At 38.0% G+C, this 27831-nt stretch overlaps 1 protein-coding gene across 7 annotated transcripts in view; it reads right to left on the bottom strand.

Annotated features, from left to right (window-relative positions):
- myo1b (myosin IB) overlaps window positions 1-27831 on the bottom strand; it is a 117090-nt gene that overhangs the window by 8456 nt on the left and 80803 nt on the right. For 2 of the 7 annotated variants that reach the window (XM_061918480.1, XM_061918479.1), the window contains 18 exons: window positions 27322-27425; window positions 21622-21769; window positions 21063-21181; window positions 20607-20693; window positions 20431-20496; window positions 15155-15259; window positions 11922-11984; window positions 10653-10853; window positions 10205-10431; window positions 9843-10043; window positions 9040-9133; window positions 7965-8114; window positions 7778-7846; window positions 6560-6646; window positions 6182-6268; window positions 2059-2145; window positions 1391-1477; window positions 495-569 (listed from right to left, as the gene is read on the bottom strand). In XM_061918480.1, the coding sequence (XP_061774464.1) occupies window positions 495-569; window positions 1391-1477; window positions 2059-2145; window positions 6182-6268; window positions 6560-6646; window positions 7778-7846; window positions 7965-8114; window positions 9040-9133; window positions 9843-10043; window positions 10205-10431; window positions 10653-10853; window positions 11922-11984; window positions 15155-15259; window positions 20431-20496; window positions 20607-20693; window positions 21063-21181; window positions 21622-21769; window positions 27322-27425 (2057 nt within the window). The remainder of the gene's footprint in view (window positions 1-494; window positions 570-1390; window positions 1478-2058; window positions 2146-6181; window positions 6269-6559; window positions 6647-7777; window positions 7847-7964; window positions 8115-9039; window positions 9134-9842; window positions 10044-10204; window positions 10432-10652; window positions 10854-11921; window positions 11985-15154; window positions 15260-20430; window positions 20497-20606; window positions 20694-21062; window positions 21182-21621; window positions 21770-27321; window positions 27426-27831) is intronic. The other 5 variants (XM_061918482.1, XM_061918481.1, XM_061918484.1 and 2 more) reach the window with 5 other exon arrangements.

Below are 27831 nucleotides of genomic sequence, written 5' to 3'. Positions count from 1 at the left end.
GTAATACAAAGTAGCGAATAGTTCTAACAATCTGTCAGTAGACTTACTTTGGAATCGCTAAAAACAAACAAATATGGCGGGGAGTGGAGCCATGTAAATAGGGCCGCCCACAAAATGACGTATCCTGAAGAGATGGTCAGAAAGTGGCTTGAAAATTGTCCGTAAAACACTCTTTGCAAAATGTTGACCAAAAAAAATACCATTACATTTTATGCAGAGCACAAGGAAGTGTTTTAAAAGAAGAAAACATGTATAATATGACCCCTTTAAATGAATGGATACAAATTATGTAAATATAATGGTAGAAAAAACACCCTTTAGCCTACAATCTTTCAGTAGTAAAAATTTGTTTTTTTGTTTAACATAAATGTATATAACAGTTTATTAATGAATGTATTTGACCCTAACTAAACAGTCTTAACACATATGTTAGTTCTTTGCCTTTACATGTTTCTGTATTGTAAATTTTAATTATACATTTGAGGCGTACTTACAATTCTCTGGATGGTGAAGTTATAGATCTTTTTTCCTGCATTTGCCCTGAAGAATTTTCTGTACTCTCTGCGCACCTGTTGAAAGGGAATGAAAACAAAAAGACAAGACTGTAATCTACTTCCGCTCTTTAGTTTGACGTAAAACAGTGAACGGATGAGAGGAAATGAAAACAAAACATTTATTTAGTGACAAAACTGCAGCGATGGTTAAAGCCAAGCCGCTGCAATTACTCCAAATAAACTACCCCAAATTGACAGTTAAAAGTGGCTTATGACAAGCGACCTTCATGCTGACCTTAATATGGAATGGAACATGTGATGTTAAAAGGTGCAAAGTGGATTGTGAGGGGGAACAATTAGAATGATGGAAGATTAACACTGTAACAATGGCCACACCTATTCCACAATATCACGCACACAGAAAACACACCTAGATGAAGAGAAATTACAGGTTAAACACAAAACAAAAATGTTGCTCTTCAGAGTGAGTTGAAAAACAGAAAAATGTTAATGAAAAACAGCAAGCAGAAAAAGACAGCCTCTGCCATGTGAACAAAACATTTGAATTAAATAAAAAACCTATAGAAACGTGTAGAAATGAGCAGATGTGCTGAAGGATGCCTTGTCCTGATAGCACCTAGAACTAGAAAAACTGCAAAGCAATTCAAAACTTCTTGCTCATATTAGGCATGAAACCATTTGGTTATGGTAGGAATGCTTAGCCAATCGGTCGAACTCAGTGAGCAGTGAAGGCTGCACAAGAAATCAATACAATGTGCTGATTGCTCTTGGCAGAGGCTGGCTTCCTGAATTAGGACACAGACAGCTGAAGGAGAATGAGGGTGGTTAGTAGTTGGTAGACGTGGTGATGGCTGCGCCGTAGGGCTGGTAGGTACCTTGAGTCCCTTCCAGTAGGCCCAAATCACAGCGACAGCATGCTTACGCCTGGCCTCTTCCTTCAGTCTCCTCAGCTCCCTGCGAGCCTGTTCAATGAATGGACGAGGAAAAATAAGGGGGGAAAATAAAGCAGGAAAAGATCAGCAGAGGAAAAAGGAGACACTTTTGCCTGAGGTGAGAAGAGATCAAACATCAATAGGCAAAACACATTCACACTGCACACAACGCACGCTTAAGCCCTGTGTGGCCGACTTAGCTGCATCACATTTTATTGTGACACTGCAACTTGAACGGTACTTTTCAGGAACGTCTGTCAAGAAAATTTATTTTAGAGGTGTCTATCAGAGCTGAGAGAGAAAGCTAGGCAGAGAACGTCAGCTCTTCTGTTCCTGTAGAGAAAAACGGCACAGCAATGCAATGCAAAACCATGCACGGTTGACATGCAGTGTCAGCAAGCATCATGCAGTGCTAAGTGGACCAACAGGGACTGGTGTGACCTATATACGTGACATGTCAGTCTATAATGGACATGTTAGTTGACTAATCTAACCAACATTTGTGTGAGATGGGTTAAGTAGATGGATATAAAGATGTGTTTTTGGGGATGATGATGGAGGCGGACAGTCACAGAATCACCACAAGTCAAGCCAAAAGGCTTCCCAAATACCTTGGTGCCCTGCCAGCCGGCCCAAATGACCGACACAGCATGTTTATTCCTCGCCGCTTCCTTCAGCTGACGCAACTCCCTCCGTGCCTGACAGAAAGTGGTGGTAGTTGGGAAGTACGCTTATTTCAGTTAAAGGTAGTTCAAGGTCTCATTTAACTCCATAAAATACACTGAGACAAGGTCTCATATATAAAAACACATATCAATAAATATCTTAAACAGCATTTATGTATTCATTGTTGATCTTATCAGGAAGGATGGGGACTATGAATGATACTGATCACCAGTTCAGATATCCTTTTTTTATAATGTGCATGCTGATAAGATATACAGGTCACAGCACTCCCGTCTAAAGGCAAAACCTAGTAACTCACTTCTAGCTGATTTTGAGAAAACAAAGGAAAACCAATCTATCTTACAAAGATTTACAAAGTCATCAAACGTATAGATGTTTTCTTGAGCTTTCATTTTCTTGCCGATCGAGCCATGGATTGAATCTGCTCTTCATGAACGTGTGCCCTTTCTCCAGATATTTTATCACAATCTCGGGTGGGCCCCATTCTGCGTTTGCACATTGGGCAAGAGCCGTGTACAGCGTCCAGTTTTTATTTTGACCTCCACAGTTATCTGCCCAAAAGAGTATGCAAGGGGAAGAATCAAGAACAATACATTTAATGAAGGTGCTTCCAACCTCCTGGGCCAATCTTCCAAATATCCCCTCGTGCCATAATATCACATAATCAGGTTGACCGTCGCCCCCCATTCGTGCAAATGTCTCATTAAAGACAATAAGGCGACTAACAAAGAAGCTCCGATTGGTCCTTGAGATACTAGGTTTTTCTGTTGTACCCACGCGGTTGTGTGGTAGTTGCTAGGTCCTGCCATGCGCGTAACAGCTTACTTACGGCACAAATTACAATATCGCATACACTAATGTACAGCATATCACCTAGGAACTCCAAAATTATCAGCTCAGTTCTGACAAAAATTGAGTTACTGGGTTTTGCCTTTGGAAGGGAGAGCAGCTGTGATTGTATAACAAACAGGAGCACCTATAGAAATAGATATATTATTACTATAGTGGAACCCATTTAAGTCGACAACCCACCAATTGGCTGACTCACTTCAACGTAGGTGGTTACAACGTCATTTGTTGTCGACATAACCGAAAAAAGCAATTGCATGCACATTTACATGAGCATTGTGACAGAGACATAAGAATGGGTGAGATAATGTTTCCACCTTGGTTGGTTGACATGGTTTTCCTCCATTTGAGCAGAATATGTAAGTGTGAATTTTGTAGGTAGTGGGAAGTGGGTTGAAATAATGGATGGGATGTCTAGCATGAAAGAAAAAAGGACCTGGCTAGCAAGATAGCTAATTAATCCTTGCCTCCATGGCTACAAATAAAGTATATTAATCACAAGTGCTATTATCAGTGGAAGACGAGGAATACAGTAGCGAAACATGCAACACTAAACACCGTAGGAGTAGGGCTGGGCGATATATCGATCGATGTCCGCGATACATCGCGGGTTTGTCTCTGTGCCATCCATCTATTTTCTACCGCTTATTCCCTTTCGGGGTCGCGGGGGGCGCTGGCGCCTATCTCAGCTACAATCGGGCGGAAGGCAGGGTACACCCTGGACAAGTAGAAAATGACTATATAGTGGTATTCGAGTGTACGTTCTCAGGCAGTTGTTTTTAGCTGCAGGCATTAAACTGCGTGCGTCTCTCCCTCTTTCTTGTCTTTCCTTCGCACAGTGACTTAAAACAAGCGCACCTTCTTACATACGTCACGCGTGCAATGTCACACGCCCTACCCGAGTAGAGAGGTAGCAGCATGGGTAACGTTAGCTGTGATGCCAGCGAAGCCGTGGTAATACGAGAGAAAGAAGCTGCGAGTCTGGTAACAAATGGAGGAAGAATCAATTCCCAAGAAAAACAGCAGGGAGTCCCATCGTCTGGCGGTGGTTCGGCTTCAAGCGGGAATATGTCGAATAGACAACCGTAATTTGTCAAGTGTGGGGCACCAGCGTTGCTACCAGAAGTAGCATTACTGCTATTATGTAGCATCATTTGAAAAGTCACCCGCTAATGACAGTTTAATAAATACAGTTTTGGTCAATTGACTTAATTGTGATTATCTGCATGAATATTTAAAATGAGTATATATATTAATGCAGTATGAAGAAGGATGTTTCAATGTAGACACATACAATCAACATACTGCTGGGATTACATGTATCAAGTGTTAATTCAAGGCAAAGTCAAAATATTGAGATATATATCGTGTATCACGAAATGGCCTAAAAATATCGAGATATTAAAAAAATGGCCATATCGCCCAGCTCTTCGTAGGAGGATGCAATAAGCCATGCTAATGCTAAAGCTCTTAAATGTGAAGAACAAGTTCACGTTCGGGTACTAATAAAGTAACCTAACCGAACCTAAGTAAAACAAAGGTAAAGTTAAAGTACCAATGATTGCACACACACACTAGGTGTGGCGAAATTATTCTCTGCATTTGACCCATCACCCTTGATCACCCCAAGGGTGATATTGACAGTAACGGTACCAAGTATAGTCTCAGCATATAGTCGATACTACAGTGATAAGATTCATCATTTTTATCACAAAATACATTTTTTTGTTATTGTTTAATAATAAAATACTTCTCTGGACACAGTAGGGCTAAAAACAAATTATTCAAATCAGAGCCAAAGTAGATTTTGCATATTTTTATTTGGTTTTGACCATTAAATTTTGCTCAAAATATTGTATGTAATAAAAAAGGAATAAGTACATTTGAAATATTTACTTGATATTGTTACACTGTCATCCTTTATTTTGTCTGATTGTAGTTGTGATCTAAAATTAAATTATTCGATCATCTTGATCATTTTAAGTCTCAATATTGGTATGGCCAATTCTTACTCCTGTAAATACTTGCTTTTGGATCAATACCCAAATTTGTAGTATTGCCCAATACTAATGAAAAGTGCTAAGTACATTTTAACAACAGATATAGATCAGTGGTTCTCAAACAGACCTAAGTATTCAATAAAAACAAGGCAACGGTTTTATTTAATAATTACATTTAATATTTTTGGCTACTGTGAAATTACACAAAGTTTGAACAGTCACACTGTTTTTAAATATTTGATTAAGTGATTCTTTGGCACACCAATAAATGGAGCCCGCGTACCACAAGTGTTAGATGTACCACAGTTTATTAACTCGTGTAGTTGGAACAATGTTACATTAGAAAATAATTAGCTTTAAACAGCAAAATAATAATAGTTTTGAAAAACTAGTACAACCGAAAAAGACAATATGTAACCGCATATGTCAGCAGCTAAATTAGGAGCCTTTGTAACCCACTTTAAAATGCTTCTCAATCAATTATAAACTAAATTGTATATCATGCAATAAAGGGACTGTATTGTTCTCGCAGGAGATTGCAAAATATATAGCAACATATATATATTTTTACTTATATCGCCTATCCTTACCGATTTGATTAAGAATAAAACCTTTTTTAACCCTCTGCATATCCCTAAGGAACTTTGCCTTTCTATTCCCGTATTTTTACCCATAAAGTAAAGTCTTCAAAATAAAAACACTCTAGTAGAAAAACACTGCCGAGTCTTGCTGCTGATAGTCAAATATTCCTTATTTTCCATAAAGATTCCCTTATTTTTAAATACAAATGTTGACGGACAAGGTCTGAAATGTTATGTCGACAAAAGCAATCGACCACGTATGTCGACGTCAGCTTAAGCGGGCACATGTTAGTTATAACAGGAACACAGTGCTCTAGGTCTTGATGAGTTTGACTTATACAGGTTGTCGGGTTCCACTGTATCATAAAGCTCCAAACAAAGAAAGGGTGGTTTATTTGGAGGTGAAAGACACTATTTTGGTTTCAAACATTTGTAGTAGTTCAGTAGTATACAACACAGAAAACACTAGTACAACACGACTATGGTCGGTAGGTAACAGGAAAACCTGATTGACGTCTATTAGGCAGTTTTTTTTGTGGAATATGACGGCATGGGATATGGTTGAGAGGGATGACAAGACAGCTGGGACAGCAACAAACTACATGTGGGTGAAATACCTTGGTTCCCTGCCAGTATGCCCAAATTACTGTCACGGCATGTTTATTCAGCACTTCTTGTTTTAGACGTCTGAGCTCCATCCGAGCCTGAAGGGACGTGGTGGGTGAAGGGTAAGGAAGAAAGTTGTGAGGAAGAAGAGATTCAAGGAAAAGAAATAACGAGAAGGTGACGCAGCAGTCATGATGAGCAGGAGGGGCAGCTTCAAAGGCAGAGCAGCAAAAACAGTTTCGAAGGGAATTCAGTTTTTTTGTTTAGGTTTTTGTTTACTGCTGAGGAGCGTTAACAGAAGCATTACACAGAACAAGGAGAACGAGGGGCTTTTGCACAAATAATCTGGTGATATGACATGTGACTTTTGTAGTTGAATAAATCAGTACCTGAGTACCATGCCAGTAAGCCGCAATGGTGGTTACGGCCTCCTTGCACCTCTTCTGATGTTTCAGCTCTCTCAGTAGTTTGCGAGCCTAAGAGAAATAAGTAGAAGGATAATTGAATACACTGAAATGTATGCAATAATTATTATCATGCAAGACTTCTGTCTAGGTCTGCACTATTAATCGACATTGAGGTTTTAAATTTGTGCGATACTGGGATATACCGCAATATGTGTTTTTCTCTGCCGTGAGCGGCGTTTGAGTGACAGACATGTTCGGCAATGAGAATTTTTGAGCCTCAGGTTCTTTGCTTTCTGGCCGATCAAAAGTGTGTTTCTTGCTTCAAACAGGGATAAAGACATCTTACTCTGTGCATCGCTCTCAGCATCTGTGCGCATTTATCCAACAGTAGATTTAACTGAACCCAATCACACACACACCAACGAAAGAAGCATGGACACAGAGCCTCGCCTTTTGCGACTTGCTCATAAGAAGTAACCGCAAAGTAACACAAATTAGGAGGAAGAAATATGGTTACAAAGCCAAATGTCCCTTTGTGGGAATATTTCAGCTTAAAACCGAGTGGGCAACGGAAGAACGAGTGGAAATGCCATAATTGAAAAAAAAAAAGAAAAAAAGAGAGACAACGCAACTTTAAGATGTTCAATATTAAAGTATAGAAAGGAAAGTTCATTTTGTTTGTTTAGTTATTTACCATAATCAGAATCACCTTTATTGGCCAAGTATATAAAACAAGGAATTTTACTTGGTACTGTGCTCTTAAGTTATTTACCTTCTAATTACAGTACAATGGTGAACGAGTCTGCAATAATGAGAAATAAGTGTATATCCATTTAAATTGTTACTTGCATTAGTGTTGAATTACATTACGATCACTGTATAGTTTTTATCGGTCACTACTTCAGTTTAAGAGCATGATGTAGACAAAAGCTGTGAATCTCATTAAAGCTTAATATTTTTGGAAGTAGAATATTGCTCATTGTAATGTGTAGCACTTTGAGACAAGAATATGTAGATTGACAGACAGTTCCTTCAATGGTTATTTTTGCATTGTTAAGCATTTAAATGTATAAGATATAAAAATCTCAATCACAATTATGGAGAGAAAAATCACAATTTGGTTTCTTCAAAAATTAATACAGCACTTCAATTCTGTCTCTCGTTTATTCTGGATAAAAATTCCAAAACAGCAAACCACACCTGCCATCCTCTGGTGTAAGACTGCACTACAGTGGTGGCGCGCTTGATCTTCAGGTATTTCTTTTCTTGCTGTGAGGTAAAAAACAAAACAAAAATGTGTAAATAATTCAAATGGGCAACACTTCACTCAGGGTTCTATGTTGCAAATGCCTACGCTGCTGTAGTGAGATGACTAAGTCATCCTTACCGCATAGCGACGGTACCATGCTGCCACCACAATCTGACTCTTTTTCAGCAATAGGAAGTGAGTGCGGCATTTCCAGCCACGGTAGATTTTCTGAATGAGCGTGGCCAGATCTTGCAGGCACTGCCTTCTCCTTTCCTCTAAGAAGAAGAGCTGCAAGGAAGAGGAGGCAAGAATGGATTATGTTACAATAAAAAGGAGCAGCACATCCTCAAATACATAAAAGAAAGGGTATTGACATTTATATCCTCTTTTGGAAAGGGCAATGTCGTTTACTATCTTCAGTACCCTGATGATGAAAGCCACGTTTATCTCTGAGCAAATATTGATTCAGTGATATCAGGAACAAAGTCCAAGCACCACCCTTAACAGGGAATACAATACTCTTATATTTCTCGTATCGCATTGACGTATCTTCAGCTGCAATATAAAACATATTGTCTTAAAATGAGCAAACATTTTGTTCAGCAGCAGCTTGATCTACATCTTGTTCTATTCAAACAAAGCTAAATAAGTATCCAAAAAAACTATGCCTACGTTACGCTTTCAGAGCAAGAAAACTGGCACAGTTAACGGTTTTTCCCAAAACCTTTTGGGTGGCAGCATAGATCAGGAGGAAGCAATTTGAATTTAGTGAATTAAGAATGCAAAATATACACCCGTATAAAGCCTGAAATATTCCAACAAATGTAGTAATATTGCATATATGCAAAGGAGACAGAATGTTTTAAATATACAATATAAGTGGAAAAAAAAGGTTTTTCTTATTATTTTGGGGGATGGGGGGGGGACGACGACACACAAAGTCAGTAATCGTTGCATGTTTAAGCAGTTAAAGAGCCGACTAAAGATGCTCATTTCCCATGGAAGATGGGATGCCTAAGTGGAACCATGTGTTTGGTGGTGGGCCTAAAACATTAAGTAAGGGCCCGGAATACAGCCACCTTCACAAACACTATAAATATTATTATGTGAAAACAACCTTTGACATTCTTTTGCAGATGGCAAAACAGTATAAGGGAAAAAGGAAAAACAAAGCTGAGGTACTTTATACTTGTGTTGCATGGCCGATTTTTACCGTTCTAGGATTCCTGATGAAGATTTTAGAGCGACCATAGGAGAACTCCTCAGCAGGAACCTGAAGATCTGCCATAAGCATCTCCACACCTTCCCTGCAGGAAAAGAATGTATAAAAGATACTTTGAAAAGTATTAAGAATCACAGCTATTTAGAAGTTCTGAAAATAGGAGTGGGTAAATTTGAGTAGAACATAAACTAACATTAACAGAATAAAGTTTAGTATCGAGCAATAACTGTACATGAGATAGGAATCAAATGAAATAATCCCACATGTGGTGCAGAACGAGACCATTTAATTTCTGACTAAATAAGGTATGTGCCATTAGTGCTTATGTGAGGACACCTAATGAAGTGGTACCATATGTAGTATGTGCATAGTATATACGAGACAGCTGTTAAGGGACATTATCGTAAAGGTCAGCCAACATTCTCCATTAAGAGTAAATACAATAATTGGAGATTTAAAAGGGTATTTACTAATGCAATGCTGCCTAATGAGCCAGGTGTTTCTTTTGTTCTTATTTATTTGCAGAAAATATTCTGCACCATTATTCAATAATAACCACATTCTCCCAGCTGCACACAATTTCACCTGGGAGTTGCCCACTCCAACAGGAGCCCATTAACATGGGTCACACAGTTTTTCCACCGGGAGTAGCTGCAAGGCTTAGTGATTCACTTAAAGGCCACTGCTGCACATTTTCAGTGAAAGCCTCAGAGGACTTTTGGCAAAGGTCCAGTAACATGCCCCGCTGTGTGACCCCCTGATAACAGTTGCTTGTGAATTAGCATGACCATTACCTAGCAGGCCCTCTCCAATGCGGCCATGTCCGTTTGCAGAGCATTTTGTAGCGCTCCAGACAGGGCTCATATGCCTGGCGGAAGGCATACCCTGCTCTTCTCACGCGGACATTCTCCATCAGGCCCAAGTACCGCACTTGATGGCAAACCAGCGACTCGGTAAAGATGTGGGGAGCTTTCTTGTCATTCGGCTTGATGCATCTGACAAAGAGTAAATTTGCGTGTTGTCATTTCAAGACTTGTTTTAGGAAATGCCCGCAAAGACACACAAGCACGCACACACACAAGCACGCACACACACACACACACACACACACACACACACGCACACACACACACACACACACACACACACACGCTACCGGATGTAGTTGGGGTTCTTGGTCTGCAGATTCCTCATTAAAGTGCCCACTGACGCTTTGAACTGGAAGCCAGCGGTCGGCGGCCTCTTAAGGTTGACTTTGGCTGGGTTTCCCTCAGGGAACAGATGCTTGATCAGACTGTGATTGGCTTTATACATGGCTTGGGACAAGTCCCGATATAGTAGGTCATTGTTCTTGTCCACAAAGCCTTCAACACGGTACAGCACCTTGACACAAAAAAGGCATATATAATAAATAAATATAATCGAATACTTATTACATTAAAAATATGTATATTCATATTTAATATGATCCACTTTAATATTAAATATATAGTATTTCAATAAACTATTTCAATTATTTACCAAATAAATGTGAGATACATTCTTGCTATGTTAACAGCTTAATATGATTTTAAAAAAGTCAAATGAAAAACTGCTTGGGGTACCTTCCCGGCATAGTGCTGGATGCGGAAGCAGCTGTGAGGCAAGCTGTGGTCAGTAAGGAACTTTGAATTCTTGCTGGAACGACTCTCAAAGTGCTGGTGTTCAGCACAGACTGTGTTCAGTTTGTCAAGGAAGGTCTCGTCTGTGACCGTTCCCGGACGCAAACACTCCTCATCTAACATTGCCAAAATGCCATTTTGGTGCTGGTGTTGGAAAGTGTGAAGACAGGAAAGGCGTTAGAAATTCAGTGTACAGTAGAAGTGGGAATCTTTGGGCACCTCACAATTTGATGATGATTCAGGAGCTACGATTCGATTAGAAAAACAATTATTGATGATTCTATATTTTTTTGTATATTGATTCAGTTTTACATTTCTTTCCGTTTCACTAGTTAAGCGTTTATAACTTGCAACTTTAAAAAACAGTGCATTTGTAATAAAAATAAATTGGCCACATTTATTAAATTAATGAAAATGTGTGAAAAACTCGGAACATAAGTGCCTTAAAATAAAGGAGCTGGTTGAATCTCTCAGTGAGGTGGCTGGGTGCAGTCAGCTAAATTTTTGAAGTGTATGCATGACTTTATTTACAATGAAAAAATAATTTATCGATTATAGACATTTACCAATTGATTTTATAATCGTCCATATCCGAATCGCGATGCATAATAATACATTTATTTTGTAAGGCGCCTTTCAACGTACTCATGGTCGCCGTACATATCATAAAAACATTGAAATATCTCAAAATTGATTAGTTCCCTCACCTATAATGTCAATCCCCGAAACTTGTCTGCATTTATGAAAAGTGCTAGAAAAAAAGTCTACAAGACCAATGTAGTACAACATTTTCTATTAAAGGCTATTTTCTAGGGGTGTGAATCTTTGGGCACCTAACGATTCGCTCTATTTCCGATTCCTGGGGTGTTCGGATTCGATTCTTGATTCAACACTATTCTCAGTTTAAACCAATTCTTGCAATGTACTATATGGTAAAATAATTATAATGAAAAGTTTTTCAAAACAGGTTTCATGTTAGAAAATCTCCTTCTGGTTGCATGGAGAAAGCCTAAAAATGTATTTTTATAAAAAATGTGTTTAGTTATCTATTATATTTTTTTATTTAAACGATTTTTGCAAATTATGAACGTATTTGGAATCGGGTTAAATAAAAATCGCGATTCGGATATGAATTTTTTTGTACACCCCTACTTTTTTCCATTACACTACCAGGTTAGATGTAAGTTTCTCACCAGTGTGAATCCGACTTACGTTCTCAATGAGGTCACAGATAATGGCATTGTTGAAATACTCAATGTTGGTCCACTCGATGCCCTGCAACAAAAGGAAATCAGGTCAACCTTACAATCGTTTTATGTTAAAAGAACAAAAGTGATGTTTTGATGATCGCTTTAACAACAGAAAAGGAAATTGGTCCGCAGACAGCCCAGCACAATCAACAGATTTTTTCAAAGCTCCCTATCAATATGCTCAATTTTCATTGTATCAAGAGAGTTTCACCTAGCTAATACAAATGAATGTCATTATGCACAACTGCATTGTCACACATCACATATTCTCGCCCTTCCACCCTCTCAAAGCTGGCTATAAAAAAATATGGATACAAATACTTTGTGGACCGTTAAATCATTGCAAGGAATAGGCTGGGAACATTGCTTCAGTTAATGTAAGCAATGTGACAGATTTTAGAAGGAGTGGGTGCTAAGAAGGGGTGGCCTAAATTAAAGAGGTATCAGCACTCATTCTGATTCGTGTGCCTCCCTGCTGTCAACAGGACTGTGGTATTTTCCCATGCTGCACACTGGACAGTGGCCAAATCAGTGGTGGTGGTTGTGTTGGAGGAAAGGAGTTTAGGGGTCACCATTCATACACACAGAGCTTTGAAAACAAACAGAACTTGAAGGACTACAACAGGGAGTGTTTACTCTTGTCAGATTAAGAGTCACCTATTTTTCATACGCTCCACTGAAGGAGACTGAGTGTGAGGGATTGTGTTTATGATCTTGAAGCAGGTTTAAACTAGGATTTGAATGCAGATACAAATAACACTTGGTTAAACAGATGCTAAAGGGCCTTTCCAACCTGAAGGGAATAATAAAGCAGTATTTTCCCCAAGAATCAGAGGTTTAATGGGTTGAGGGGGGCAATGGCTGACTCAAACATGCATGAATGAATGTTACAAGTATGACCTAGCTGTCTTTTAGAGATATTCTTATCGTAATATTCTATGGCTTACTAGTAACGTGCTTGCAGTTTAAGTTTTTCGGTTCATCATTTGCAAGTGGGACTTGGATGTCAATATACAAGCTTTTGAACTTTGGGGTTCTTCATTTAAAAATCGAACAGTTAAGCTTCACAACTACATAGGTAACTGGTGTAAAACTTTAATGTTTTATTGTGGATATAAAATATTGTAGCTTTTTCCCCAAACATTTAGATGACAACAAGGTGATCAATTGACAATAGTCACGCATTGCAACGCCTCTTCGCCCAGCTTTTTTGCACAACAGCCAAATGACTGGTGCAATGCTTTTAAACAGTCTTTTTCTGTTAGGTGCCTCTGGTTGCCCGATTGCAACACTTAAAATATCTTGAGTTGCATATTGGGGGCCTATTTTTAAAATATTAGTTTCACCTTGTAAATCAAATTATTGGAATAAACTAACCTAAGCTCAATTTTCTAATACTTTGGAGTTTCACCTGTATTGTGCGATCAATACTTTACACCAGTCGCGAGACTACATCTGACCAATCTAAGTCTATGAGCATGAACTGATGAAGTCTTCTTGGATGAGAGTCAAAGTGTCTTCTAAGACAAACCAAACAGTCCAGTTGCAATCGATTGAATGCCCTGAGATTACTTTACAAACACATTATTGGTGCACAAAGCTTGCATGTGTGTACGCGTGGCCATGTGTCAATAGAAATGAGGCTATTTAGTTTGTTGAATAGGTCATGTTGTATAGAAAAAAAAAAGTTATTTATACAATTACTTCTTTTGTGATATGCTGCTAAATTGAAAATATAACTTGACTAAAATTTTTTTTAAAAAGTACAGGAAATTTAAAAAGGGACATAGTCGCCAGCGCCCCCTGCCGCCCCCAAAAAAGGGAATAAGCGGTTGGAAATGGATGGATGGATGCAAAACCAACTTCTCTTACATGTGTATTTGGGATCTGCATAAGTCCGAAAAATTTTAAATCAAACTGTGGAGACATTTCGGATATATTTATAAAACAATCTTGCCTTTCTTCATTCTTCCGAGTAATGAACAGTTGGGAATTTGACCGATTGGTGACGTCTGCAGATTATCCATTTATGGTAGAGATTTACCGCCATTAGAGCCCTACGATCAATAAGCTATTTATTTCTCATTATCATCTTGTTGTGGGGCAGACTGGCTCGTACATGCACATGCATCCTCCACTGTTGCAATTTCCAATACAAAGTAGAGTATAGTTGGAACTGATCGGTCAGTAGACTCGCTTTGGAGGCGCTAAAAACTACAAAAAAGATGGTGGGGAGAAGACGCTGCCGAAGGTGAGCCACGTAAAGAAGCTCGCCCACAAAACGGCGCATCCTGAAGAGATGGTCAGAAAGCGGCTTGAAAACTTTCTGTAAAACAATCTATGCAACATTTTGACTTAAGAAATACCATTCCATGTTATGTAGACCCCAACAAAGTGTTTTAAATGTAGAAAAAAAAAAATCCTAATTTGACCCTTTTAATAGAGCTCTAGCATGTTGCATGAAGCCAGCTTGAACATTAAAAGTGATAACCGGCACTCTGCACAATGCAGGGTCAGAAGTCCCTTTCGGATTTTTTTTAGTCAAATCAGATATTTTGACCGTTCACATTAAAAAAAAATGCATCTTCGAATATGAATGCAATCTGACCCACATACGGGCATGACGTCACATGCAGTTCAGTGTTTACAGAAGTAAACATGATTTGAACTCTAGTCAGTCTCAGTAATTTCAAGGATTTTGTGCATTCAAAGTCAACATTAAATATTGCACGCAGAAGATTAAGAGGGAAGAGGACAAGTATTTTGGCTCTTGCAGTTTTACAGGATATTTTGCTTCAATGTCTGCTCGAAGAGTGTGTCTGTGGGCAAGCAATCAGAGACAGGAGTGGTGAAACTTTCATGTGAATTTCTCAAACATTTCATTTGCACCGGTTTTCTGCTCCGTTGTCAAATATTTATTTTGTAACCGTCTAATCTGGAGTATAATTACGACGCTTATTGTTTTTCGCTGATGTATTGGTTGGATGAATGCAACCTGAGTGCGGGAGCATTTACATTGAGTACGCATCACATACATATCAGATTTATTTCCGCACACGAAAAAGGCCTGGGTTCAGGATTGCACTGTTCACACAGACATGAAAAAAAATCAGATCGATGTTGCATATGGGCAAAAAAAATGAAATTGATATGAGGCGTGAACAAGGAAGGCCTTATGTATATGTACAAACTTGCCTCTCTGATGTACTCCTCCTGCTCCTCACGCAAGGTCAGCTCGATGAAGATCTGCTGCAGCTTCTCGTTGCAATAGTTGATGATAAACTGCTCAAAGCTGTTGTCCTACAGGAGCAGAAACACAGAAGGTTGTAATTTCTCAGCCTAAAAAATCCAAATGTGCTTGGTGCCCTGTCATTTCTAAGAAAAAGGGGGTTGTATTGACTTTTGTTTTAAAACGGGTACCTAAAATGTTAACGTATTGTCTATGACTTTATAGCTCAGCTGGTTCATTTTCATTTGGTTTATCAAAAGCCACAACAAAGTTAAATAATACAGTGCACGTTTAATTGTGTAGTATTCATTAACTTCAGCTAAAGTAAACTTCTAAGGTTCATTACACATTTCAACTTTTTATCCAATCATACTTCCCTAAGGACAACTCACAATGTCAGCTGAGCTTGTGCACTAGGTCATTGAAAAGAGCCAGCTTTCTTCATGCCAAGGTATTGTCAAAAATATTGTTGGTACTATTCTTTATTGATACAATAGAAGATGACTAAGCAAATGTCAAATTACATTTAGTTTAAAGTCAAAAACATTGCTCAGGCAGATTCTAAATGTTGTATAATGGTAAAAGTTTATCAAAATAACTAAATTACAATTACATGTCCCTTTTGTATTTTGTTCTTACAATTAGAACAGAAGACTACAGATATTAATCCCGTGTAAACAGATGGGCCCTTACGATGAATCCTTATTAGAAAGGGTTCTTGTAACCTGTCTTTTATGGTCATTAAACATTTACAAGCGATTCCAATTGTTGTCAATTATGACCCATTGAGGGGTGAGTCATGCTTCCTGGCAGATGGCCTAATTGTACTGCAGGGTGTTGGGTTAGAAATTACTTGCTATGACAATAAGGTGGTTAGGAGCATGTTTGGCGTTAAAGCTCGCCGAGTGAAGGACACAGCAAGGTTTCTCAATGACAAGGAAATGGGACACATTGGTTTCTCATTTAAAGACCCATTTCCCTTTGCAAAGAAACCACAGTCACCTTCACCCCCTAAAAGCTTACACACACACACACACAAACTCAAGAGCAAAGCACAGCAAGTGGCAGCAGACACAAAGCTGAAAAAGGATTTGTCATTTACGGTAACCCTATGACAATATGATTTTTTCACATGCCAGTAAGTAACATAAATGACGCCCCCCTGTGGGTTTTGACCTGCTACCAGACATGTAATACATATTTATAAATCATTTGATAAATGGACAATGTATTATAGGCGATTAGCTGCCAAGTCACAAAGTCTCAAGTCCTGCATCTAGCAAAGACATTTTGCTTGATGCTTGATTGTTTTTCAATCTTTTTTCAAATCTAATTTTACAGAAGCACTTTTCAGTCCCTCAAATATTGGTTACTGACTCATGGAGTTTAATAACAGCACCACAAGTGGTGTATTTGTCAGGGGGAAAATAAAGCATGTAACAAAGTGGAACATGTTGAGACAAATGTTCACACTTTTGTGTGCAGCAGTTCAGGACCAGAAGAAGTATACCAAGGGGTGTCATAACATTTTTTACATGGCTGTCTATGTATATTACACATATCTGGCTCAACAAAGCAGGCGTTTGATAAATAGCTAATTATTGTTGGTTTGGTTTAAAAGACTTGCGCCTCTGATATTTAGGTTAATCATTTTGCAATACAGTCTGCTGAAAATTATGGAAAGTGTCACTCTATACAACAACTGGCATTGTGGTCAAAAATGGATTTGCCACAATTTTGTTTTAGCAATTCATCACTATTCTGTCATATGGCTGCTATTGTAGATAGTGCACTCCCAATTTGTCATGTTTCATGTGTCAAGTAAACCACGACAAATGAGGCCATATGAATCCCCTTCCTACTGTAAGCTGCGTCTTATTTGCTGAATTGTTATAAATAGGTAAAACAAGAAAATGTTTTTTTTTGATTAGTAATGCATGACTACAGAGAAAACTTAGCAATTCAATTAAGAGTACACGACAATGTGTGATCTCAAACAGCAGGCAAGTAGAACATATTTGCATTACCTCTAAAAATAACTTTGGCACAAAGCGCAGCCTTGTTGTGTATTCAACACGTAAACAATTTTTGACAGGCAGTGGAAACATGATACAACTTTCTTGTAGGCCATTTGTTTACTACGTGCCAGCAGAGTGGATTTCATGAATAATTTTTTTTCAGTATTTCTTCAGCAATGTGGCTGTTGCTGCACACCAGGAGCCCATGAATTATCATTGTAGTGAAGAGGACCTGATTTAAGTTGATCACAGCATGCACAATGGCACAGCAAACAGCAGGCTGGTGCAGGTGTTACTTACTGTTTTCTGGTGACCAAGACACAAGATGAAAGTGAGAGGGAGAGGAATGAATGGCTTGAGAGTGAGTGGAGTGAATGAGAATAAAAACAGTATGACAGTACAAAAAAAAGACATGAACGCATGGGGGGTTGGGGCCATTCGTGCAACTCTGCAAGAAAAACTTGTTCCGCCATTTATTCTGGTCAGAGCACTCAGCATCTCTCACACTCTTACATGTGCATACTTATTTGCATGCAGTCACACAGTAAATTAATCAGCATGAAAAGACGCATGGAAATCAAAGACCATGTACAGTAAGACGCACAGGACACTTTCAGTTCCCATTTTGGGGGGGATTTGGACCATTGTTATTTTATTTTATGTGTGTAATGTTCTAATTCGGGACATATTTTTCAGGGTTTACCCTAAAGTGCCAAGATACCCGAGGCAGTGGGGGCGTGGCTAGAGGCGTGGTAAATAGGACGCCAAATATTTTGCCATGATGCATATCCATCCATCCATTTTGTACCGCTTGTCCCATTTGGGGTCGCTGGAGCCTATCAGGCGGTGTACCACCTCATTGCAGGGCAAACACAGATAGACAGACAACATTTACCCTCACATTCACACACTAGGGCCAATTTAGTGTTGCTTATCAACCTATCCCCAAATGCATGTTTTTGGCGGTGGGAGGAAGCCGGAGTACCCGGAGGGAACCCACGCAGTCACGGGGAGAACATGCAAACTCCACACAGAAAGAGCTCGAGCCCGGGATTGAACCCAGGACAACTAAGGACTTTTGTATTGTGAGGCACATGCACTAACCCCTTTCCCACCGTGCTGCCTCATGAGGCATATATTTTCTTTAAAAAGCCAAACACGTGTAAACATACATTTAAAACAAATCTGTGTTATTAATTAGTATTTTAATTTTATAACATGTATTTTTTCTTACACATTACATTCTGCTTTATTTTTCAATTGTTGCTGCTTATTGTACAACGTACTTTGAGAATTTTTTTTCTACAGATTTCCCCAATTCTTTAAGGGACATTTTCCTTTTCTCTCCTTAAAAGCCACAACGCATTTTGTAAATCACTGTCTGTGGGTATATCTTGGCTATACTATATTTAACTATGTCCACATTGCAGACATGCTATGCTGCCTCTGTTTCAGACAATTCTGTGCATATTGCCTAGGTCATCACAACATTTGGTTTCGGCAACGTTATTTCGGTGATAGTATTTTTTTGCCGGCCAAATTTTCGGTGCATCACTAGTCAATAGTGCGCGAATAATAAACTATATATATTAGGGGTGTGGGAAAAAAATCAATTCGAATTTGAATCACGATTCTCACGTTGTGCGATTCAGAATTGATTCTCAATTTTAAAAAAATCGATTTTTTAAAATGTATCTTTTATCAATCCAACAAAACAATACACAGCAATACTATTACAATGCAATCCAATTCCAAAACCAAACCAAACCTGACCCAGCAACACTCAGAACTGCAATAAACAGAGCGATTGAGAGAAGACACAAACACGACACAGAACTAAAAGTAGTGAAACAAAAATGAATATTAACAACAGTATCAATATTAGTAATAATTTCAGCATAGCAGTGATTAAAAATCCCTCATTGACATTATCATCAGACATTTATAAAAATTAAAAAATAGAACAATAGTGTCACAGTGGCTTACACTTGCATCACATCTCATAAACTTGACAACACACTGTGTCCAATGTTTTCACAAAGATAAAATAAGTCATATATTTGGTTCGTTTAGTAGTTAACATATTTACATTATTGCAATTAGTTGAAAAAACACTGTCCTTTACAATTATAAAAGCTTTTTAAAAAAATCGACTACTCTGCTAGCATGTCAGCAGACTGGGGTAGATCCTGCTGAAATCCTACGTATTGAATGAATACAGAATCGTTTTGAATCAGAAAAATATCGTTTTTGAATCGAGAATCGCGTTGGATCGAAAAAATTGATTTATAATCGAATCGCGACCCCAAGAATCGATATTGAATTGAATCGTGGGACACCCAAAGATTCGCAGACCTAATATATATCCATTTATACTGCAACAACCTGCTGGTGTTAATGTGTATGTTTGTGTGTTATGCTGTTCAATACTCCAAACGTCTTGAACTCACCATGTTGGATAAGAATAAGCAAGTGTGTCTGGGTCGCATAGGCGGACATGTGTGCACAAAAAGGATTATGTGTTGGAATTGGGCCAGTTGTCAGCATAACATTGGCAATAAAAGCTAAAAAGAGCACCAAAATGTGTCTTCGTCTGGATACTACAATAAATATTGCATTAATTTGTTTTCATATTAAAAAAAAATAAAAATTTAAAAGGTGTGTTGGCTAATATATTGCCATAACAGGCCGCCACAATCAATTACATTATGGGGAAAACCTAACTGTCTTTAAAATGTGTTGCAAGCCAATAAAAACCGAGTTGCAAATGGCCTCAGGCCCGCACTTTGGACATCCCTGAGGTAGACCATTATTTTTATTTTACTTCTGTATTTAGCACACTTTCCATCTTTCAATGTTTGTGCAATACCTAGGATTTTCAAGTGTTTCCATTGTATATAAGAAAAGTGTACTGTATATTGATCAGGTTCAGTTCATTTGTTTATTGAGATGCAGATGTCAGGATTGAAATTAATGTGCAACCAAAGAGGAATTTAGTCCCGAGAGCAGTGAAGCTGAACTAATCTAATATGAATATGCTTTTATCAGAGCACAGTTGTTGATAAGCTCCTTCCCAGGTATGCCATCGCACGCACATCACATCCGGGGGCAAAATCCTTTTAAAGCTGATAAAATGAAAGGAAGGCCAGATTATATCCTAGTGAAAGACAGACAGAAAGATAGAACAATAGAGAGACACCGACAGAAAAACATTTGTGTCTTACGTCAAATATCTCGAAGCCATAGATGTCCAACACACCCATGACCTTGTGGCGGGTTTTAGCTTGTGCCTGCAAGCAGAAAATGTGGCCAATAAATAATTTAGAAGGCAAGTACTGTAGTACCAGCACTATCAGTGAAAAAAAAAAATCCCACAAAACCAATGATGGGTACTTTTTACCTTTATGCTTTCATTGATCCGAGTAACAATCCAGCTAAACAGACGACTGTAGAGGTTTTTGGCAAGGGCATCACGGGCGTAATAGGCCTGCAAAAAACAAAACCCACTTAACCAATCCGAATAAATTTGATGTGAATACAAATAAGGAGAACAACCACAAACATTACCTGAGGTCAGGTTTTAATTACAAACATAGTACTTCATGTTTTACTACAGCTGTTTTAGATACTCCACAATGGGTACACACTTGAGAAACAGCTTACGTGCACCCACCAACCTCCAAAATATGACCCTCATAAATTTCCAAGAGGAATGAATACAAGTCATCTATAAATGAAAGGTTGTCATGCAACATTGACATGAATGAGAGGTGACATGCGTCTGTGCACATACAGTACAAGTGAAAAATGGCTTCCATTAACTATTGCTAATTCCATGTACACCCTGCACTCTGACCTGGGCCACATTCAAAGTAGTGGACACTTTCTCCAATTTTGCCTCAACGGTGCGATAGCTGAATGCCCTTTCCAGCACAGACTGTTCGATCCCCAGCAGCTCACACATCTCTTTTAGATCTGCACATCAGACAAAATGGAATACATGGTCAAAGCATTAAACAGCTTGCCAGCCACTACTAGCCATCAGGAGAAAGGAGGCAAGTAATGGCAGAAAAGTCAACATTGTTTTCTTTAAGTTTGCTCCCAGGCTAGAATTTTGTAGCGGTAAATACATTCAGCTTATCATTGATTGTACTCTCTGATATGTTTGTGCTGAGACATTTTTGCAGATATAGATCACCACCTGTAAAGGACTTTATAACTGTACAATAGAGGATAGCTTTTGCCCCAGGCTCAAATATGTAAAAATACTATGTAAGTAACAGACAAAGCCAATATTGCAAAAAAAATATATATACTGTACATTTTTATTTTTATAAGTTTAAGTGTACAGATGCGTAGGTGTAATAAAAACACCAAACTTGCAGTGAACAACTTATCTACGTCTCATTCCTTACCGTTTTTATCTTTGACACGGCTTTCATCTGTGCCGTTACAGCGTGACTCCGGCTTGAACTCGATGTTGCCCAGTTTCAGGACAGCTGCAACCAACTCGAGTACCGACTGTACCTCATCCTCCATAAAGCCCACAATTTGCATTGCATTCTGTGAAAAAATAAATCAGGTATTGTCAGATTGGCTGGCACTGATTCATTTCACAATAAAAGACAGTGAATGATACTACAATGGGCGAACTACTTATACAATCAGCAAGGGAACAAAAGCGTTTTTCAAAAACATGAAAGTCCATACTTCATGGTAGGCTTATTTTGAACCACAGGGACAGAATACAGGTGAAATTCAAAACAGTGGAGTATCGTGCAAAAGTTGATTCATTTCAGCAATTAAACTTCAAATGTTAAATGAATATGTGACAGAGGTGGGACCAAGTCATTGTTTTGCAAGTCACAAGTAAGTCTCAAGTCTTTGCCCTCAAGTCTCGAGTCAAGTCCCGAGTCAAGACAGGTAAGTCCCATGTCAAGTCCAAAGTCAATACCGGAAAGTCTCAAGTCAAGTCCCAAGTCCTGCATTTTGAGTCATTTCAAGTCTTTTTAACCACATACTAATATATGTACACAGATTGTGTATGCTTTTAAAACGCTGTATGTCTATCCATCCATCCTTTTTCTACCGCTTATTCCCTTTCGGGGTTGTGGGGGGCGCTGGCGCCTATCTCACCTACAATCGGGCGGAAGGCGGCGTACACCCTGGACAAGTCGCCACCTCATTGCAGGGCCAACACAGATAGACAGACAACATTCACACACTAGGGCCAATTTAGTGTTGCCAATCAACCTATCGCCAGGTGCATGTCTTTAGAAGTGGGAGGAAGCCGGAGTACCCGGAGGGAACCCACGCATTCACGGAGAGAACATGCAAACTCCACACAGAAAGATCCCAAGACTGCAGGACCTTCGTATTGTGAGGCAGACGCACTAACAGTGCCGACATTGCACTTCATAATAGCACTATTAACCAGCTATTCTAAACATTTAACTCATTCCTTTACAGTATAAACACATTTGAAAAAACAAGTGCAACTGTACTTATTTGCACAAAAGTGTTAACATTGTATTTCCATGGAATATTGCATTGTAACTAGTTCCTCAGCAGTTTATATCATGTTGTTACCTTATCTCATTGATCTCATCTCACACTATATATGTGTTTATGTGTGCGTACACATGAAAAATATAACAAATACATGAACATAACAATGAACAGTGCTGAACTTTTTAGATGTCAGGGCTCTATTGAATATGTACACATATTCTTAATATAGTATACATTTTAACTGACCTTTATTTGACTATGTTTGTCTTTTTGTAAGTGGCTAAAATAAGCGGTGATGCTGACCGCCGTCAAACGTTACGTTACTGTGTGTGATGCATTCACTAACGTAACGTTATGTGTAGGTACCTCATGCAACCCTGCTTAAAAAAAAATCACTTGACAAAAAGTATGAATAAGGTAGCGAACTGCAGTGGACGCAACAGATTGCCGTGTTTGCAGCAATGACGTTATAACCATAGACATCTTATAAGTAGACGCATAATTGGCTGCTGTGACGCAAGCAATTTGGCGGCCATCTTGAAGTGGTGATGAGGAGCCGGCAAGCAGCCTAAACTGACAGTTGACAGGTAGAAAACAAAGATGCTGGGCTGGTATTCAGCGTTTTCCTGCTCAAATGAGCGGACTGTTGAAAATAGGAATTGGAGGATTACTTTTCACAAGTAAGAATTTACATTAACATACTATTATTGGTTGTATTTTGTGAAAATAATATTACCACCGAGTTAAGCAGGAGCAAAGAACTACTATATTTGAATGTGAAAATCACAAAGAAATCTTCTGGGGGAGGATGAACCCCCTACAGGTATTTGGTTTACAAATTTTTAGGCCCACCTAAAACAAAATTCACCAGCCGCCACTGATTATGATGCATTCTCATTTTATTGTAACCACAGATAAGTATTCAAGTAACAATATTCAAATACTAACTTTGTTGGGTAAGACAGAATTTGGTTTTATTCTGAATCCAGTGTAACAGATTAGTGGTTTTAGCTGAAATCAAGACTTTCAGGTGTTTATATATGTTTAGGTATTTGGCAGACACTTTTATCCAAAGCAACATACATGAAAAATACATATAAAACAATCACTGTAAACATGATCATTTAAAGGAAGAACGTAATAGAAAATATCAATACAAAGTGTCAAGACAAAATAAACTCTCTGCTCTTGCAGCAACAGAGATAAAGTCTATAACAGTGGTTCTCAACCTTTTTTCAGCGATGTACCCCCTGTGAACATTTTTTTAATTCAGGTACCCCCTAATCAGAGCAAAGATTTTTTTGGTTGAAAAAAGAGATAAAGAAGTAAAATACAGCACTATGTCATCAGTTTCTGATTTATTAAACTGTATAACAGTGCAAAATATTGCACATTTGTAGTGGTCTTTCTTGAACTGTTTGAAAACAAAAAGATGTAAAAATAACTAAAAACTTGTTAAAAAATAAACAAGTGATTCAATTATAAATAAAGATTTCTACACATAGAAGTAATCATTAACTTAAAGTGCCCTCTTTGGGGATTGTAATAGAGATCCATCTGGATTCATGAACTTAATTCTAAACATTTCTTCACAAAAAAGAAATCTTTAACATCAATATTTATGGAACATGTCCACAAAAAAATCTAGCTGACAACACTGAATATTGCTTTGTTGCATTTCTTTTCACAGTTTATGAATTTACATTCATATTTTGTTGAAGTATTTTTCAAAAAATATATTTATAAAAGATTTTGAATTGTTGCTATTTTTAGAATATTTAAAAAGAATATCATGTACCCCTTGGCATACCTTCAAAGTACCCCCATTTGAGAACCTCTGGTCTGTAGGTCCGTAAGATATATAGATATTTAATTATTCATACATTGTTTATGTAGGATATACACATGTATATAAAACCTAATCATATTGTTTATTCAACTTCAAAATAGCTGACTGTTTTTTCCCCTTCTCTAGGATTATATTCCCAGTTTTGATCTCAGACGTCTGGTCACTTATAGTTTATAAGAATATTCTATTAATGTTAAGCAAACTATGAACACGCCAAGACATGTGTCCTTTATCATAGTTACACGTATGACAAGAAAGCGCGTGAATATAAGTGGTATTCAGTGAGTTAATATGAATGAAATGCGCTGACAGTTCATTGCTCCTGCCAAATGAATTGCCCTGAGTGGAGCGGATCACCACTCCAAGATGGCGGCCCCACGTCATGTCAGCAGCAATGGTCAGTAGCGCTCGATGCTGCGTCTACTTAAAGTATGTCTATGGTTATAACGTTAGCAGTGAGTTTGCAGCCTCAATGATTTAACAACACAGCAAAAAAAAGTCACGTTACTCAGGCAATAAACGTTAGCTTACATTCAAAACGTACCCTTCTTTGTGCAACTTCAAATGTCGAACGAAGTTGTAAATTGATGCGTCTCCGTCTGTAATCTTCCAACCGCATGTTTTGCATACTGCAATTCCTGTTTTGTTGACCAAGTCGTAGTTTTAATACCCGAACTAAACACTTTATGGCATAATTTTCTTCACTTATTCTTCTGTTGTTTGAGAACTCTTCTTCGTTGGTTTGCCTGCAATTTGATTGGATGAATGCTGTGTGACGAAAACAACGTAGATGTAATTTGATTGGCTCTTGTACTGACAGGTAGCGCACAGGCTGTCATCGCACACATGTTGACAGACACGCGTACACAAGGGAAGATACGGAGCGCTCCTGAATAACTTTTTAATCATAGGGTTTTAAGGAAAGTAGCAAGTCATGTCAAGTCAAAAGGCTCAAGTCCAAGTCAAGTCACAAGTCATTGATGTTAAAGTCTAAGTCGAGTTGCAAGTATTTTTACAGTTTGTCAAGTCAAGTCTAAAGTCATCAAATTCATAACTCGAGTCTGACTCGAGTCCAAGTCATGTGACTCGAGTCCACACCTCTGATATGTGATATAAACTCATGACATAGAGTTAGGACAAACCTTTTTTATATTTTTTATTATGGCTTGCAGTTTTTGAAAACACTAACAATTGAGATTTTTAATTCAAGGTTTTCATAAACTAAGCATTATCATCGCAATTATATCAAATGAAGGCTTAAAATATTTTTCTTGAGACGTATTTTATGTGCCAATGTTATACATTAGTTTCAAGTTTTAAATATCACTGCGGAAATAAACAAACCATTGTGCGATTATCTATTTTCTTTACCAAAACCATTTGATAAAAAGTACATTTATTAACTCCTATTGGACTGACCGAAAGTATTATTTATTAGAAGCAGAGAAATGCTGACAATGAGTCAAGGAAAACCATCCCAACTGTTAAACATGGAAGGGAACATTTTCTGCTTTGTGACTGTCTCTCTCCTAAGTGTACTGGAAGACAATGAAGACAGAATGAACGAGGCCATGTACTGTTGAATCTTGGATGAGAACCTACGTTTTGCAAAGGCAACAAAGGAGTGCCTTAGGAAGTTTCACATAAAGATCCAGTCCCTGAATCATATTTCCATTGAAAATCTGTGGAAGGAGATGAAACTGAGTTGCTCAGCGATAGCCTCAAAAACTTGAGGAATATCTGTGATGAGGACTGGATCAAAATCCCTCGAGTTGACCGCAACCCTAGTGACTAACTTCAACGGAAGCTTGACTACAGTGTTCGCCAACAGGAGTTTAAAAAAACAAAACAGAGTTTATTAAACTCTATCTGTTCAGCAGCTCCTGTGTTTAACATGTTCATACTTATAACTCATGTTTAACATTTGCAAAAGGGGACTAAATTAATACTAATAAATACTAAATGACTATGTCATTAAATAAAAATAAATAAATAGTAAAAGATAATCTACCACGAAAATGATGAATCGCTCATGTCCCACCAAGTGTGTCAGCTCATTAAATCAGCAAGGGATCAAATAATTTTACTGATTAATAAGGTCTATGACTGTCACAACATATTACAGCACTTTTATGATGGAATGGTTTGACTGCACAAGAAAATTAACATGTTATATAATACATTAAAAGTATGTTGTCTAGGAAGGAGAAAAAAGGTTCCAGCGGTTAATTCGCCATATCAAACTCATATTTTAATAAAATCAAAATCACACCTATCATACATAGTGAGAACATTTGTAAATGAATGCTTAAGCAGGGAAGAGTCAAGTGTTGAGTGCAAACAAAGTGGTGTGTTATAAACACATCATCCATGTGTCAGCATTAGCAAAAACAAAGGAGTGGTACATTTCAAGCAGACAATAATACAAATAGAAACTGTGTGTGTGCCTTTTTCCTGGAACCTTAAAAATAGCTGAACCTTTGAGCGAAATTATCATAGTTAATCAACACAAAATTTGACTGTTCGAGCGTCCGCTGACTTATAAGGTCAGTTTCAGTTCAAAGTTTATCAAATTTTACAGTAGGTAAGAGGAAGTTATGTCTAAATGATAAGGAGAGATCAAACCTGCCTTAACATTCATTATTTTGCAACAAAGGAAAGCTGAAGAAATTTAAAAATATTCCTACAAATGTTCACACAGTACTTTGTGTAATTTAAGTTGAATAAAACAGAAACATTTCTTTGTTGTACTCACTCTGACTGTCCTAAAGGAAGTGGCATCATCCAGCCCGTTTACTACAGCAGAATCAAGGCTTAAGTAGTTGTACTTGCTGAAGTCCCGCTCAAGTTTCAGTTTCTCTGTTACACACAAACCAGGAGATTAGAGGCATTTTTTGAGTTTACATTTTTTATTGGGACCATGGCATGGTGTTAGCTGCTATCAATAAGTGTACTGAATATAAATAGTTAATATATATATAAACGTCAGCATCTTGCACTGAGTAATGTAATATAAAGCATGCCACAAAAAAGACAAGACTGTAAAATATGGCAAGTTGTTTAAAAAAACAATGCATACATTCTCTCAAAGGCAAAAATAGCTTTAGTGTGACTTATTTTATTACTAGCAGTGGAACAATATGACGAGTAATTGGGAATGAGGAAATTATTCACATGAAATTCAAGGTTGGGTGGTAGATGAACATCTACTAGGGCTGTCTCAAATGATTAATTTTTACAGATTTGTTTTTAGATTAATCACATT

This window comes from Nerophis ophidion, linkage group LG13, assembly GCF_033978795.1.
Source record: "Nerophis ophidion isolate RoL-2023_Sa linkage group LG13, RoL_Noph_v1.0, whole genome shotgun sequence".
Taxonomy (NCBI): domain Eukaryota; kingdom Metazoa; phylum Chordata; class Actinopteri; order Syngnathiformes; family Syngnathidae; genus Nerophis; species Nerophis ophidion.
Note: the sequence above shows the minus strand (reverse complement) of the source record. Positions and strands in the feature narration are given on the sequence as shown.